This window comes from Tursiops truncatus, chromosome 16, assembly GCF_011762595.2.
Source record: "Tursiops truncatus isolate mTurTru1 chromosome 16, mTurTru1.mat.Y, whole genome shotgun sequence".
In the NCBI taxonomy this organism is placed as follows: domain Eukaryota; kingdom Metazoa; phylum Chordata; class Mammalia; order Artiodactyla; family Delphinidae; genus Tursiops; species Tursiops truncatus.
Genome location: NC_047049.1, coordinates 9,437,454 through 9,452,257, shown reverse-complemented (window position 1 = coordinate 9,452,257; position 14,804 = coordinate 9,437,454). Strand labels below are relative to the sequence as shown.

The 14,804-nt window shown below is 45.7% G+C and overlaps 1 protein-coding gene across 17 annotated transcripts in view; it reads left to right on the top strand.

The window, feature by feature from the left end:
• Nucleotides 1-1,915: 1,915 nt before the first annotated feature.
• Nucleotides 1,916-14,804, top strand: part of TACC2 (transforming acidic coiled-coil containing protein 2) — a 185,395-nt gene continuing 172,506 nt past the window's right edge. For 6 of the 17 annotated variants that reach the window (XM_073793862.1, XM_073793861.1, XM_073793860.1 and 3 more), the window contains exons 1-2: nt 2,162-2,320; nt 4,708-4,786. In XM_073793862.1, the coding sequence (XP_073649963.1) occupies nt 4,754-4,786 (33 nt within the window). In that variant the 5' untranslated portion in view covers nt 2,162-2,320; nt 4,708-4,753. Of the gene's footprint in view, nt 2,133-2,160; nt 2,321-4,707; nt 4,787-12,722; nt 12,996-14,804 lie in introns of those variants that run through there. The other 11 variants (XM_019940164.3, XM_073793865.1, XM_073793864.1 and 8 more) reach the window with 7 other exon arrangements.

Below are 14,804 nucleotides of genomic sequence, written 5' to 3'. Positions count from 1 at the left end.
CGGGAAGTGGAAAGCTGGTCCCTTGCTGGATGTCCAGCTTGGAAGAAAACAGCATGAAGAGAATGAGGCTGATCAGCGCAAACACATGCGGACAGTGGTAAGACTGCTGTTGGGGTCCCGTCAGAGCAGTGCCTCCAGGAAAGGGCGTCTTGACTAAGAAATATGGACACTCTGGATTCCGTGGTGCCTGGCCTCTGGGCCTGTCCCCTGTGCCTGGGGACCCTATCATTATAAGAGACAGAGCACTAGGTCCTGGGCTGGAAGCTGAAAAGTCTGTGTATTCATTCACTCTCTTCCCCAGTGGCAGTGGCAGCCTCTGGTGCCCGTGGTGTCCAGGACAGCAGTGAGTGATGAGACAGGTGTCAACGACGATGCTCAGTGTTCAGCAGCCGTGGTAGTGGTGGTCCAGGGGCCAGTGGTGGCAGCAACAGGTGAGGCTGCAGAGCTGCCCGAGGGAGTGGTCCCTGGAGGGCATTTCACTGCTGAAATGTACACAACCGAAAACGGAGCACTGAACATTCCCCACCTTCAAAGTCCTTACCCTTAAGGGACTCCGCCACTGTGGTTGGCCATCCTGTCTCCCTCCTTCGCCTCTCTCCTCAGGAGTGAGCCTCCGACTCTCTCGTTCTCTTTGTCAGGGTTTTTTGCTATGTTTGCTCACCTGTTGAAGACTTGCTTGGGACCTTTCTTCATTCCCAACTGGCTCATCCAAGATATTTTGCTTGAAAAGATTCTCTTCCCTAGAAAAATTCTCTTTTGATTTTGTGATGGGGGGAGGGAAGGGGGCGAGGGTAGGCAAAGGTTCTTGTTTCGTATCCCTTTAATCCTCAACTTTACGGAAATCTAGTGTTAATAAACACAAAAGCAGTCATTTTCAAGCTTTTTCCCCCCAGTAGATTTATTTTTTCAAACAATATCTTACGCAGAATCTCAAGCTATGAAACATACTCACTTTAAAAACCTGAGTTGAAACTCACACAACACAAAACCAACCACTTGAAAGTGAGTAACTCAGTGGCATTTGATACGTTCACAACACTGGTGTCTGTCTCTCTGGATTTACCTATTCTGGACATTTCATGTCAATAGAATCACACAGTATGTGACCTTTTGTGTCTGGCTTCTTTCACTTAACATATTTTCAAGGTTCATCCAAGTTGTAGTATGTCTCAGAATCTCACTCCTTTTTATGGCTGAATAATATTCCACTGTATGGATAGATCACAATTTGCTTATCCGTTGTCTGCCGAAACATACACACTTCTGTTCTATTTGAACTAGAAGTGGGGCACTGAGATCCCCCTCCACGTCCAACGTTCCCCTCCAAGGAGCCCCTGACACTCCTCTGAGCTTGGTAGGACATCTGGTCTCCAAGAAACCTTTGATGAAGTGCTAACTTTTTTCCCTGGAGGGCTGCACCGTGTGGCAGGCCTCTGCAGAATGAATGAAAGTCTCGGCCACTACAAAAAATATATGTATATATATAGAAATGGACTGCATTCGTGAGAAAGAGTGGCTAATTGTTAATGACTGGAAACCAGAGAGGAAGGAGGCTGCTGACAGAAGGGTCTTTGGTGGCTGCCTTTCTTCAGTCCCACCTGAGAGCCGCAGGGCCTCCTCCACCTGGATGGGCAGGTCTGCCTACAAGCGAGCTGGGCAAGCCTGCTGCTTTTTACAACTTCACTTGCTGAAACTCAAGCCACGCCTGGGTAAGTACATTCTGCACACGCCACACCATAAACAGGTGCCAGACTGCTGCGTCATCATGTTTCCACAAGTTTTCTTGGTCTTTCCGTATTATTTACGGCAGAATTTTCCCAGGTGCAAACAGGAAGCCCTTGGAGCATTTTCCTCCTCTCTAGAAAGAAAGGTTTGTCTCCTGCTCTAAAGCATAAGGACAAGCGAGTGACTCATGGCACCCCTGCTCCGGGAGCAGGACAGTCCTGCTCCCCTAGGTGCGGCCAGTCAGATCACAGGGGCCGGTTTTAGTTTGGATAAGCCTTTTCTGAAAGGAGCCCCGCTAATGTACTAACAGGAAAATCCTCTGCGTGAAAGGCCCTGGCCTCGATGGGCTGGGAAATGCTGATTGCACGTTTGTGTATTCACTGCGGCTCTGCCCTGGCGCTGCCCAGGTATGATGTGCAGCTGATTTGTGTCAGCGTCGTGGGTGGAGACTGGGCTGTTTTCCCAACTCGTTGAGGTGGGTCTGGGCCTCTGCTTAGACCTTGCTCGCTTCTGAATGGTGGAGGAGAAAGTCCAGTTGCTGACACACAGACTTTCCAGGGGCCTCGGCCTCCAAAGTCACAGACCATCCCTGACTGTAAGTAGATGGCAGAGTCCTACAGAGCGGTACTTCCTCTCCGGTCTTGAGGAAGCCGGAGGAGGGCAGTTCTAAAGGTTACCAGGAGAGAGTTTTCAATGCAGCCAGGCCTTCCCTCTGGGGTTTTGAAATTTACAGTGAGCCAGAAGTAGTTTTAAAAGCCAGTTTAAAAATCTAGTTCAAGTGTTCTGATTCTTAAGAAAATTATTGAATTTTATTTGGTGAATGAGTTTCAAAAATTAATGTTACATCGAATCCCATGTATTTCCAGCTGCGTGTGGTTCAGCCTGGCTGGTACAAGGAAGTTATGATAATGGATGAGGGCACAATGATTGTAACACTCAACATTATTTCCTAATGAGGCATAATTTTGCAAATGAACAGAAAAAATAAACTGAAGTGATTGATTTTAAATAAATGAAAATTTTTACATTCTGTAAGTGAGTATATGATTCCTTTTTTTTTTTTTTGGCCATCTTATAAACAGCAAATGGCAGAAAGGATTGAACAATTGCAACTTTTTGATTAAAGGGTTAGGAGGGAGAGAATTGATCACTACAGTGACTTCACTCATAATTTTCTCAGTTTGGGGGCATTTTAATTAGGCCCGTTCAAAATACTTATATTTTATTTTCCCGTGACTGTTGATTACACGTAGTACATGGTAGCTACTCACTCAATTTTGGTTGAATGGCTAAGCAAATCAATGGACACATTTTATTTTGAGTTAAGTCCATCACTGAAGTTTTCTGAGGAAATGCTATGATGACAGCCATCCTGCTGGGAAGAAATCTCGAATCAGAAGGCAGGAGACTGGGTTCTGTTTCCAACTCTGGCCTCCCCAAACTGGGTCTTTGGCAAGTCCCTGGCCTTCTCTGCAGCCTCAGTTTCCCCACCGGATTACACTGGTAATCTCTAAGGCTCCAGCTGGAAAAGTCTGTCATTTATTTTATTTATTTATTTGTTTATTGAAGTATAGTTGATTTACAATGTTGTGGTAATTACTGCTGTACAACAAAGTGCTTCAGTTATACATATATTCTTTTCTAAAATATGCTTTTCCATTACGGTTTATCATAGGATACTGAATATAGATGGGTATAGATGGGTTCAACTGTGGCATATTCTAGATTCCACATATAAGTGATATCATATGGTATTTGTCTTTTTCTGACTTACTTCACTTAGTATGACAATCTCTAGTTGCATCCATGTTGCTGCACGTGGCATTATTTTGTTCTTTTCTATGGCCGAGTAGTACTCCTTTCTGCGTATGTACCACATCTTCTTTATCCATTCATCTGTCGATGGACACTTAGGTAGCTTCCATGTCTTGGCTATTGTGAATAGCACTGCAATGAACATAGGGGTGCATGTATCGAAAAGTCTATTATTTTATTTATTTATTTTATATTTTGGTCACGCTGTGTGGCATGCGGGAATATTAGTTCCCCGACCCGGCATGGAACCTGTGCCCCCTACATTGGAAGCGCAGAGTCTTAACCCCTGGACTGCCAGGGAAGTCCCTGAGAAGTCTGTGGTTTATAAGCTTTCTGTAACTTAGTTTCTCCACCTAGATCAAGTGAACAAAGAGTCCTGATCCTGCTGTGCTATGGGGTCTCGTGGAACTCTGTTGGCGATGTCAGCAGATGTCCTGGGTTTCTCTGTGGGCTGTGTGGGAAACATCCTCATTATGATGACGATTAATAAACAACGTCACTAAGTAAGCCCAATGAAATGACTCTGGGTGTCCAGACAGCAAGCCGCTTTACATCATTATGTATTCCTTGTCTGGCTACAGCTACACATTTTCCTCAGCAAGAAAAACATGCTGCCTTCATTGAAATATGTGCAGAAGTGAAACTGATTTGATGAAACAAGTGTTTAGAGAAAAAAATATGAAAACCACATGTTTTTGAAGAGCAGTGGATTTCACGCCTCCTAACATTGGACACCCAGCTCTGCTGTCCTCGACAGTGGGCAGCCAGCCACACTCTGGATTTCCAACCCGAACACAATTAGAAACAGAAAACACTCCAACAGCGGTGCTCCTCAAGCTGTCCTTGGCAAACGGGCCCCTTTAGTCACTCCGTTTGTAGGTACACATATACGTGCACGTTGGCGTTAGGTCAGAGGCTCAGCAACAAACTCGTCTTACAGACGTGTCTGCCAACCCAAGGGAATAAAGGCTGGGAATAAAACACCAGCCTGTACTGCTGGGTGGCACGTCGCAAAGGAAAACCCTTCAAAAGCAATTTTCCATGTTGTGACTGCAGAGATAAACACTTCCCATCATCTGGCTTTTGAGTTTGGGGAAATGAGCAGGTGGAAAAATCCTCAGATCTTCTTCAATTTTACAGATGTATATACCCTTTTGTTTCTTCCAGTCACCACTGATCAAATCCGAAGGGACGCTGGGCACCCTGAATCACCATGGGCAACGAGAACAGCACCTCGGGCAACCAGGTGGGTGTCACGGGGCTTCCCCTTAACCTACACGGGTCTCTTGAGTGACATTGACTAGACTGTTTTTTCAGCATCTCCTCTCTGCCCAGGAAGGAGTGAACTAAAACTCAGATTGTGGCTAGATACATGTGGGCATATTCGTATCCATGTAGGCATTTTTCATTCCATTTTCAGAATTCTCATATTAAGTCTAGCCCTAATTTTATTTTATTTTTTAATTTATTTTAATTTTATTTTTGGCCGTGTTGTGTCTTTGTTGCTGCGCGCAGACTTTCTCTAGTTGCGGCAAGCAGGGGCTACTCTTCGTTGCGGTGCGTCGGCTTCTCATTGGTAGTGGCTTCTCTTGTTGCAGAGCGCGGGCTCTAGGCGCGTGGGCTTCAGTAGTTGTGGCTCACGGGCTCAGTAGTTGTGGCTCACAGGCTTAGTTGCCCTGCGGCATGTGGGATCTTCCTGGACCAGGGCTCGAACCCGTGCCCCCTACATTGGTAGGAGGATTCTTAACCACTGCGCCACCAGGGAAGCCCCCTAATTTTATAAACTATTTTATAAACTATAAACTATATATAAAAACTAGTTTTAATTCTTGTCCTATGCTTTTGAAATTGACATATGAGAGTTTGGCACGTTTTTCCTGGACTGTGCCCCCCACTCCATCTACTTACCTACATGGATACATACCCTTCCCCCCAAAAAAAGTCATGGGCCTGAAAAAGTGGTTTTAAAAATCTATAAATGTTGAACAGATTAAATTTGAACTATCATTTCCACATTAGGTAAGGTTTTCACAATTGAGGAATAGGTTTTGCTTGACTGTGTGTAATACTGGGATATTCAAATAAATACAAATTTTATAGTTATCCATTTTAAGTTTGAGAGTTGCAATTCAATGCGCTGGTGAACAAAATTAGGGAAACACTTTCCCATTGATCTGAGACACAGTGGAAATTTTGGATTAATGGTATTGAGTTCTTTGAATGAGAAAATTCGACCTAAAGCCAGCCTAAGGCAATTCCTTTTCCCTCTGCTTTTTTCTTCTCCACAATCTTCTTTCCTCCCGCAGGAAAACAGGAATCATCAAAAGAAAAGATGGCAAAGTCGGGGCAGACAAGAAACAGTAATTGTGTTAAACAACTGGGTGGGAAAGTGTAGGGAGAGGTGGGAACTGTGGCACACAGAGGTGTCCTGTCCCACTGTCTAAAGGAGGCAGTCACCATCAACACCAGCTGATGGTTGCCAAGTAGAAATGTGGGTCCAGTGTAACAAGACCTTTCCATTTCTTCAAGAGAAGTCAGAAACCCATATTTTTATTTCCAAAACTCTTAAAGTTTTTAAAATTAAACTTTTTATGTTGAGATAATGGTTAGATTGGCATGTTGTTGGAAGAAATAATACCCTTTACCTAGTTTCCCCCAGGGGAAACATTTTGCAAAACTAGAGTACAAAATCACAACCCACATACTGACATTGACAGTCAAGATACAGAACATTTCCAGAGACGGTATTCCTTTTGTTGCCCTTACAGCCACACCCACCTCCCTCCGGTGCCCCGTTCCTAACCCCTGGCAATTTCTAATTTGTTCTCTATCACCATAGAGATGAGATAGAGAATGTTATACCACGTTATATACATGCCGTCATGCAGTAGGTGACCTTCTGGAATTGGCTTTTCTCACTCAGCATGATTTCCTCGAGATTCATCCAGATTGTTGCACGTGTCAATAGTTCATTCCTTTCTATTGCTGAGTAGTGTTCCCCAGCGTAGATGTACTACAGTTCATTGAACCATTCACTCAGTGAAGGACATCTGGGTTGTTTCCAGTTTGGGGCTATTACAAATAAAACTGTTATGGACGTTTGTGTACAGGTTTTTTTGTGAACATAAGTTTTCATTTCTCTGACATAAAGCCCAAGGGTGTAGTTGCTGGATCTTATGGTAGTTGCATGTGTAGTTTTATAAGAACTGCCAGACTGTTTGCTAGAATCCCTGTACCATTTTACATTCCCACCAGCAGTGCATGAGGGATCCAGCTTCTCTGCATTCTGGTCCTCATTTGGTACTGTCACTATTTGGTGTTGCCATTCTGATGTGTGGTGTGACGTCTCATTATGGTTTTAGTTTGCATTTCCCTGATGACTAATGATGTTGAACATCTTTCACATGCTTATTGCCATCCGTATATTCGCTTTGGTGAAATATCTGTGCGTGTCTTTGGCTCATTTTCTAACTGGATTTTTCTTACTGTTGATCTTGAGAATTTTTATATAGTCTAGATACTAATCCTTTGTCAAATTGTGGTCTGCAAGTATTTTCTCCCTTTGGTAGCTTGTCTTTTCATGCTCTTAACAGGGTCTTTTACAGAAAAGTTTCTACCAGGTACAATATATCAGTTTTTCTTTTTATAGATAGTGCTTTTTGTATCTTCCCTAAGTTGAGAACTCCTACCTGAATACAGACAATAAAGTAGGTTATATTTTCTCTCTATTACCTATACTAAACCACACTGTCCAGAATTGAAGGCCGGTTTATTTAGGATAGATGCACAGAAATCGAATTGGCACATCAAATGGGTGGTAAGTATTTTTGAAAGGCTCTTGCTATATATCTATATCTATATACGAAACGCATTTCAGAAAGGTGATGACAATTTGTATGTCTCTCATCAGGATATGAGAGCCCATCTCACTATATCCTTTCAAGCAATGGATATTTTGGTGTCTCAGATCTTTATTGATTAGAAAGGTAAAAATACTTAAAGATTTAAAAACTCTCGCCCTACTATACCTTACGCCCATTTCTCATCTCCTGCCAGCTCCCAGCCCTAGCCTCCCTCCCCAGACCGCCCCTCCCCACTCCTGGAGCAGACAGGAGAGGTTTTCCCAGACCACAATTTTTCACATCTCCAACTTCAGCCAAACATGACCCAGTGGGGCATCACGGGGGTGCCTTTAGGATTCCAGAATCAGAACAAGGTTTGCCTTCCTTGGAGAAACAAATAGAAATGAAGCACAAGTACGTTTGGCTGTAGGACTCAGAGTCCCCCACGGGGCTGAGGCTCCAAACCTGTCTTTCCACCGTCTCCCGGATATCTCTGCCTGGATGACCCGCAGTCACCCTGAGCTCTTCAAACCTGAGCTCAACGGATCCTCTCCTTCTGTATTCCCCCTCTTGGGTACCAGGCCCTATCCTACCATTCAAGACAGAAACCTGGGGGTCCCTTCTAACTCCACCCATTCCCATTCTCCATATTTAATAAATCACTCTATGATTGATTGATTGATTGATTGATTAATGGACTGGCCATTTAACTTTCCAAATTTCGGTTTAATCAGGACTGTTTTCAATTGTGAGAGACAGAAGCCCATCTCCAATGGCCACAAGCAGAGAAGGGGCTCGTCTGGTTTATAGAATTGAGAAGTCCGCGGAGAGGGTTTAGCTGTAGTAAGTTACTGAGTCCAAAGGGTCAAAAGATGACGCTGGAGATCTCTCCTCCCTGGATGTCACTCTGCTTTCCCCCATGATGCCCTAGTCCTTAGAGAGGTGCCCCAGGCCCACAGGCAGCTCCACGCTTCTTCCAGCTAATGGCCCGGCCTCTGATTAGCTCTCTCTAAGGAATCTGATGGGCCCTGATCTGTCATGTGCCCTCTCTTGAATCAATCACTGTGTCCCCACATGTGGGACCCTTTGCTTAGCCAGCCTGAGCCACATCCCCATACCTGTAGGGGAACCGTGGGCCCTGGGTGATGACGGTCCCATCAGCATGGCTTTAGAGCACTTTCTCAAAAGACAAAAATGTAGCACATATCCATGAAGTTTTTTCTTACCGCTTTTTTCCTCCACATCCCCATTGTCACAACCCTATTACCCCACACCTGGCTCACTTGCAGACACCTGCAAACTAGTTTCTCTGCCTCCACCCCCTCCCCCATCCCACCCACGCTCCCAACCCTCTCTCTCAGAAGCTTTTTCTCTGCAAAGATGCACTTGGAGGTGCCTGCAACCTGCCTACAAGTGAACTCTTGGGAGGAAAGGTGCAGGTCTGAATGAACCTCTGTTCACAGATTAAGGACCAGGTGTTGAGAACCAGCCATGTCACTGGTGCAAAGGATGAGAGACAAGCCTGCCGAGTCCAGGTCCTTGCCTCCTTCATACACCCTCGGGCTTCAGGTTCCTCTCCCCCTGTTGTCTGATTTCCCCTGGGTAGCCATGGGGGAGGTAGGTGCACCCCCAGCAGGTTAGGCTCTCGCTCTGGTACTCGGGGGGGATACAGTTCACTGTGGCCTGTCCTAACAGCAAGACACTTTGCTTTCAGCAAGAGGACTCCGGCTTGAATAACATCATCCTTTGGCCTCCAAACCCTGAACCTCTGCAGGTACTGGGAGACGTGCTGTGCGTGGCTTGCTGTCAGCCCCCTTCCTACCTGCTAGATGGTTGCAGGCTTTTGGCGTGTGTGCTGTGTTCGTTTGCATTTTTAGTTTTTCTCCTCTTCCTCCTTCTCCCATCGCCTCCTCCCAGCCACCTCAAATAAGTGATAAAACACAGTAGAAATCTTCAATATATGTTTGGATTTTTAAAACTAACATTTTGGCGTGTCTACCCAAGACCTGGCTCGTTTGATATGCTTTGAGATGCTGAATAAGGCTTATGTGCTCAAGGTAACGCAGCTGCTAATACTTACCTTTCCAAACAGTTCTACTTTGATTTCCTTTGTCCTGGACGGAAGCTGAGCATGGGATGGTGCCCCCCCCTCCCCGCCCCCGCTGTTGCCACCAGTGGGCAAAACTGATCTGTCGTAAGGAAGACTGATTCCCCAAGTGCTGCCAGTGTCATTGTGCATAACACAGCTGGCTGTGAGTCCCCTAGTTTTAGCCCTGCTCAAAGTGTTTGCTGTCGGCTGGACAGGAGGGCAAATTGGGAGCTATGCATCCCTTTCATGGAGATGTTTCCTGGAGACAACGTCAAGGTTGGTGTGTGCTGTGGGTGTGGTCAGGGTGAGGCAATAAAATGTGACTTGCTGTGAAATCCTGGCACACCCAGGAGGAAGAGGAGTGTTAGTCACCCACGATGTGTTCCTCGCCTTAAGGAAAGAGCGGCTCCACCCCAAGGGTGGCTGCCAGAAGGTCTGCTTGGTGCTGTTGATGAAAATACTCAAAACAATCAATAATAAGAATAGAAAAGAGTTTTATTTGAGCCAAACTGAGGACTATAGCCCAGAAGCCAGCTTCTTAGATTACTCTGAGAAAGTACTCCGGAGAGTTTTCAGCAGAGGAATGATATGAACTGAGGGGGTTGTGATTGCTTTGTTGAGAACAGTCTTTAGGGGGCAGAGGGCAGAGGCAGAGGAGGGACATTAGTTAAGATGCTATTTAGAAGTCAAAAGATAGATGATTATGACTTGGAATGAGGTGGCAGGGAAGGGGGTTACTGGACTGGGGATATATTTTGAAGGCAGAGAGAAGAGGCTTAATGATGGATTGAATTTGGTGGTAGGGAAAAGAGCAGACTCAAGAATGAACCCTAGGTGTTGGGCCTGAGCCACTGAGTAGATGGGAATGTCATTTCCTGAGATGGGGAGGATTGGAGGAGGGGAAAATTTAGGGGGAAGGGTTCTGGTTTGGTCATAAAATCTGAATGCCTATTGGGAGCTGCAATGAAGAGATCTAATAGGTATTTAGATACACAACAGATGGGACTTGAGATGTATATTTGAGTCATCAGCACAGGTATTTAAACCCATGTGACTGGATGAGACCAACTGGGAGAGAGTAAGAGAGTTGGAAAAGGGGACCCAGGTCTAATTCCTGAGATGCTCCAACATTTAGACATAAGCCCAGGGGGAAGTGTGGGAAAATCTTTGAAGGAGTTGGAGCTGGCTGAAGACAAGGGAAAATGAGGGACCTAAGAGATCATGAGAGTATCAAGAAACAGAGAGTGTACAGTGGCATCAGATGCTCCTGGGCTATAAGGAGCAGACACCTGTCCACCGATTTGACAATATGGCAGACTTTGGTGACCAGGAAAACTTCATATTGCCCTGCAGGCCCCTGACAAGCACAGTTGCGGTGGAATAAGAGTGACGCGGGTTGCATGGGGAAGGAATGATGAGGGAAATGGAGATAAGGAAGTAGAGAGAGGTGTGTACATCATCCAAGAAGTTTTCCTAAGAAAGGGAGCAGAATATTGGGACAGTAGCTAGTGGAGAGAGTTGCATGGAAGCTTTAATTAAAGACTGAAGATACTAGATGCCTGCATGGTGAGGGGCTTGAGGGAGAGAGGCAGGGAATCATTGGAAGACGGATGAGAGAAGGGTCAACTGAAGGAAGGCTGACCTTGAACGTTTGCGAGGGAATGGGATTGGAGCAGAAGTGGGCTTAGAGGAGAGACATTTCCACCACTGTGGACTGGGGGAGGGAAGACAGAAGCTGATACCCCTCAGAATCGAGGGGGGAGGGGGAGGAGCTGAGGGAGCTCTCTTCCCATGGCTGATAAGGGTGCAGAGAAAGGGGTGCATGTGTGCGGGGGTGGAAATGAGGTCAGATGAGGAAGGGGGTGTCCTAAGCATGGAAGTTGGGGGGATAACAGGTACTTGGGGAGACTGGGCCCTGAAGCCAGGGCACGAGGCACGGTAGGACCTCTCGTCAGAGTCTCTTGGCAGTGGGCCAGCAAATTAGCTTTAATGATTTTTGCTTTTGAAATTTTTTGGCAGCAACGGATTTGTCGAATTAATTAATGACCAATTTTACCTTAAGAAGTCAAGTTTACTGACATCACAATAGTCCTATATCTGGATCCTGCTGACAAGTCACAGTTATTTCTACTTTCATCAGCACAAACTCTATTTAAACTGAAATTTAGTCGTGTGGCCTTGGTTTCTTGTCTGTATTGCCAAGGGAAGAGGAGTCATTGAGGGGGAAATTCACACACGCAGGCTGGACCGACTCCATCCATTTATTGGAGGTTCCTTAGCGACTGAGGCCTTTTGACCTCAGACGCACCCCCTCGTGGATGCCTGTTGCTGCATGCTGGGTCCTACTTGTTACTCCTGCTGCTTCCCTCCACTGACTGACTCACGGAGGTCTCCTGGCGGGCGGGCTTCTCTCAGGGAGCACAGAGCAGCCTCAGTTACTAGAATGCACAGCGGTGACTCACAGCCAAACCCCAGGCCTTTCCTTCCTGGTGATTTCTCTTCCTGAAGGCATCATATATGTTGGCTACAAATGAGAAGAAAGTCTTATGTGTAACCAAGGCTGTGGAGGGTGACTGGCTTGGGCATGGGAGGGCACAGTCCAGTGAGAGGTCAGTAGACGAGCACTGAGCCAAGGGGAGCCTGAGCTGTCTCTGGGAGTGCCAGAGTCCTAGCTTGTGTGTCCTCTTTGGAACAGAGGTGGAGGCGACATAGTAATGAGAGGTTTCATGAGCCCTTTCTGGGGTTTCATGCATCGTGACTTGCATGGATTTATGGTGAAATAAGGGACGTGTCAGCCCACATCCCCATCCTGAAAGTGGGCATGACAGTGGTTCAGTGTTCTTGCCTGAGCGCTTGTTTCTGGGTAGCCGTCCAGAGGGCACCTGAGCTCTGAGCACATGGATTCCAGAGCACAAGGGCAACACCTATCCTTCGGTGGCCGCTTTACCACCTCTGAACTTCCCCTTGGCCATTGGGTTGTCATGATACCCATTTACGGCTCTGACAGTGTGGAGAGGGAAAGAAAGACAGTCAATCCTATTACTATAATGGCCTGACTTTAAAATACATAATCATTAAAAAAAACTCTTTTAAAGCAATTCCATTGTCTTGACGTTTCTGTAGTTTGAGTCCCGGGGTGAGGGGGGGGGAAGGATTTTCAACTATTGAAAGTGTGGTCAATGCTGTGAAGCAAGAAGACAGACGCAAAGACACCTGACGTGGCACTGGGTGTCCGAGAAGGCGCTTTGGGGGAGCTGAAGGACGAGCAGGAAACCAGAGGGAGATCAGGACGACTGAGGGCAGGTCACTGGGTGCGGCGCCTCCTGCAGCACGGACCTCATCAGGGCAGGTCTTTCTGGTTCCGGCTCAGTGTTAAAGAGACAGCTGGGCCTGAGGTTCATCCCTGAAGGCGACCTCAGCACTGTGGTTTCAGACTGTGGACTTCTCTGACATCCAAGGGACAGAGGACCAGGAGGACAGGAGAATCTGTTCTGAGTGAGCCGTCCCTGGGCATGCAGGCTGAGGTCTGTAGAAAACCTTAGGCACTGTGTGATTTCATTTTGCTTCTAGATAAACGTCCCCTAAATATGTGCATAGGTTGTTTAAATCTACAGATGCTTGGGGTCCCAAGTTCAGCTTGGCGGTGTTTCTCTATTTCCTGAGGAACCCGAGGAACTCAGCATTACGACAGCCTCAGACCAGTGCCGGCAGATACAGCATCCTCTAATATTCTACAGGCGGTAGGTGGGCACCTGGGATGATTTAACTGTATTTAATGAGAAAGAAATTGAACAAAGACAATTAAACAGCATGAACTCAATGCTGATGACAGTGGGGAGAGCTCCTTTATTATGACGTCTGATGGCGCAGCCCGGAGGGCTGATGCTAATTTTCGCTGGAGTGATTATCGAAGTTTGTGAACTGCCTGGCTCCACGTCTGGCCAGACGCATCTTCTGAAGAATCTGATTAACTATTTTAGCTTTAAGCTGAGATGGGCACTGGGGCTCTTGGTTAAGGAGTTTTGAATCGGTTTCTTCTCTATCATCATAATAACTAGAATACGTGTGTCCACTGTGATCTAGCCTTGTGTTTTGTGTTTCACAGGTATTATTTTATTTAACCTTCAAATCAACCTTGTAAATATGATCCCCCATTTTCCAGATATGATACTAGAAGGCTAATGGCTGAATAAACACTAAAGCTTGGCTTTGAACCCACTACACCTAGCTTCCTGCACCCTTATTCTTTTTCCTTTTTTTAACATCTTTATTGGAGTATAATTGCTTTGCAATGTTGTGTTAGTTTCTGCTGTATAACAAAGTGAATCAGCTATATGTATACCTATATCCCCATATCCCCTCCCTCTTCCTGCGCCCTTATTCTTGAATCAAGCCTCGTGCTGCTTTAGCATGAAAATGAATAGTTGTAGAAAAATTCTACAGGAGCAAAAAATAAGGTTTATATCTGCATTTCAAGAGCAATCAAGTAAAAGAAATCACAGGATGTTACAGGCCATCCTGACAACCCGTACTCTTTGCATAGAGACTCTGTTCCATTTGGACAGTTTTTTGCCATATTAACAAATTGCTTTAATCGCCCACTGAGGCAGGCAGGCCAGGGGTTGGGGTCCCCATTTTATAGACAAAGAAATAGGTTCCAGGGAATTCCCTGGCGGTCCAGTGGGTGGTAATTGGTGCTTTCACGGCTGTGGTCTGGATTCAATCCCTGGTCAGGGGACTGAGATCCTGCAAGCTACGAGGCGCGGCCAAAAGAAAACAAAAACAAAAAAAAGAAAGAAAAAATAAATAAGTAGGCTCCAAAAGGTGAAATGATTTGGGTTTTCTGAACTTATCCAGCCCTCTTTAAACCACATTGCTTCTAAAATATTAAATACATACAGGATGTTAATATTAAGAGTGGTTTTGAAGTCTCAGAGGTTTTCCTTTCCCCACAAACTCCAGACGTCAGAACTTGTCAACTCTGGCATCTCTGAGGTTCCTGGGTCCTTTGAGGGTAATTCCTACCACTTTCAATGCCGATGCTTTTGAGGAAGGGAAGGTAGATATCATTTATTGAATGTTATCTCTCATTCATTCACTAAACTCTAAGTTCCATGAGGGTAGGAACCATGACTCTTTTATTCTAATTAAACCTTTTATTTGGGAATATTTTCAGATTTACAGAAAAGTTGCAAAGATAGTCCAGAGAATTCCCCTACTCCTCCCCCAGCTTCCCCTAAAGTTAGTATCTTATACCATGTCTTTTAAAATCTTCTGTGTCAACCTAAAGCCTAGACCAAGCCCTTCCTGAACATGAGGCAGCATCACCCAAA